Source organism: Penaeus vannamei, chromosome 7, assembly GCF_042767895.1.
Source record: "Penaeus vannamei isolate JL-2024 chromosome 7, ASM4276789v1, whole genome shotgun sequence".
Classification (NCBI taxonomy): Eukaryota; Metazoa; Arthropoda; class Malacostraca; order Decapoda; family Penaeidae; genus Penaeus; species Penaeus vannamei.
In genome coordinates this window covers 47,733,606-47,736,105 of record NC_091555.1, presented here as the reverse complement: position 1 = coordinate 47,736,105, position 2,500 = coordinate 47,733,606, and the positions used below count along the sequence as shown (strand labels likewise).

Below are 2,500 nucleotides of genomic sequence, written 5' to 3'. Positions count from 1 at the left end.
CATTCCCTTGCCTGTTTCTCTGTGTATGGCCGCATGCTTGCCTGTCTCACTGCCTCCCTGCCTGCCTGCCTGTCTCACTGCCTCCCTGCCTGCCTGCTCGGTTGTTAGTCCGCCTGCTTATCTCCCTGCCTGCTTGCCTGCTTAGTTGTGTCTGCTCGCTTGCCTGCTTATCTGCCTGCCTGCTTGCCTGCTTAGCTGTGTCTGCTCGCTTGCCTGCTTATCTGCCTGCCTGCCTGTCTCTGCCTACTTGCCTGCTTAGCTGCTTGTCTGCTCGCTTGCCTGCATGCCTTCCTACCTGCCTGCCTGCCTTTCTCTTCCTCCATCTCCAGATTTCTTTAGCAGCCTTCCTCTGTGCCTATATCAGCTCCTTTATTTTCTGCTTACCCAGGCCTGTCTCTCCCACTCTATTTCTCTATCTCTGAACTCCCAACCTTCCTCTCCGTCCCTCTGACCCTCTCGCCCCCTTACTCCCTAACTCCCTTCCTTGGCATCCGCTCCAGCCGCTCCCTCGCCCGCTCGCCCTCCAGGCGGGGCCAAACACCCACAGATTCCCTATATTGTCTCATTCCGTCCTTGTCTCTGAGTCTCTTATCTTCCCTTATCTTTCCCACTAATCATCAGCTTATTTACCTGTTACTTATTTCCACAAGAATGCAATAAAATCGCCCCTCTCTCATCTATATCCGTTTCATGAGGCAAACAGATAAGAGTGTAGCGTACGCATACGCATACGCGCGCGCTCGCACACACACACACACACACACACACACACACACACACACACACACACACACACACACACACACACACTCACACACACACACACATACACACACACACACACACACACACACACACATACATACTCACTCACTCACTCACTCACTCACTCTCTCTCTCTCTCTCTCTCTTTCGCTTACATAACCATAACACATACATACATACATGTATGCATGGTTGTATGTATATGTATGTGTGTGTTTCTCAACAACTCACGGCATCCTGGGCGGTCCTCTCCCCCACTGGGACGGCACAACTCACCTAAAAAGGAGAAACAAAACAGTTAATAAACGTCGTAGATGATGACGGTTGATGATGACGACGAACGAAACAAAAAAAAATGACGCCGGCGATGGCCATGGCGAGTCCCAATCCTGGCACTGATCCCACAACTGATACGGAGAGAGAAAACGGGAGGCGGAGGCGGAGACGCACACGAACAAGGCAGGAGGAGGAGACGAGAAAAGGGGAAACCGATAAAATGGCCCCGACTGCTAATGACAACAGCGCCAGAAAGGAGGGCCGGGCGAGGGCCAGTCCCCGCCGACCTGCTCCGCCGAAACTCATTTCATAACTTCGCTCCAAGTTCCTGCCCACCGAGCTGTACCGAGGGTGTCTGTGTGCGTGTGCGTGCGTGCGTGCGTGCGTGCATGCGTACGTGTGTGTGTGTGTGTGTGTGTGTGTGTGTTTGTGTGTTTCGGTGTGCGGGTATGTGTGTGGGCGCGTGCGTGCGCCTGTGTATGCTTGATGTTCGCGTCTTTTGGTGAATCAAGTTCTCATAAATTCCTGCATAAGAAGCAGCGCTCAATCCCTTCCCAGGAAGATGATAATGTTGAAGATGAAGATGATAACGATTACCATACCGATTTGGACGGTTATTATAATAATGATAAAATCTGCAACACAGCCACGGAATATAAAACTGTCAATATAATCATATGATGATACAAACAGCGACGCGCCCACGTTGCTCAACTTTTCCCGAGGGACGCCGAGGACGCCCGGGACACGAGGAACTATATGATGCAAACATCATTTATGTACAAATATATATGGGTATGTATGTATGCGTATATATGTATGTATGTGTGTGCGTGGTGCGTGGTGTGTGTGGTGTGTGGTGTGTGTGGTGTGTGTGTGTGTGTGTGTGTGTGTGTGTGTGTGTGTGTGTGTGTGTGTGTGTGTGTGTGTGTGTGTGTGTGTGTGTGTGTGTGAATGCGCGTGTGTGTGAATGCGTGTGTGTGTGAATGCGTGTGTGTGTGAATGCGTGTGTGTGTGAATGCGTGTGTGTGTGCATACATACATAAGAGGAAGCGGAGGGAAGGGCAGAGAAGGGGAGGGAAAGGAAAAGAGAGGAGGGAAGAAAAGGGATAGGAAGGGAAGGATAGGAGGGAAGGGAACGGAAGGGCGAGTGGGGCGGGATGAGAAGCAGAGAAATGGGGGGAGGGGAAGAGGAAGAGAAAAAGCTACAAAATTTCGGAAAGGAAAAAAAGAACAAAAGAAAAATAGGAAAGAGGAAAGACAGACACAGGGGAGGAGAATCGAATCAGTATCAGAATCGGAGGGGAGAGAGTGGGGAGAAGGAGGAGGAGGAGAAAGAGAGGCGGAAGGGATGGCACGAAAGAGGCGAAGAGACGAGACAGGAGACAAGCGAAGAGGATGAATAGCGGAATGACTAAAGAGGAGATGGAGAGATAGGATTAGAGGTAAAATGAGAAGG

At 50.7% G+C, this 2,500-nt stretch overlaps 1 protein-coding gene across 1 annotated transcript in view; it reads right to left on the bottom strand.

Annotated features, from left to right (window-relative positions):
* LOC113812135 (trio Rho guanine nucleotide exchange factor) overlaps window positions 1-2,500 on the bottom strand; it is a 416,228-nt gene that overhangs the window by 274,895 nt on the left and 138,833 nt on the right. Inside the window, exon 2 of the mRNA XM_070123392.1 lies at window positions 997-1,041. Coding sequence (XP_069979493.1) covers window positions 997-1,041 — 45 coding nt within the window. The remainder of the gene's footprint in view (window positions 1-996; window positions 1,042-2,500) is intronic.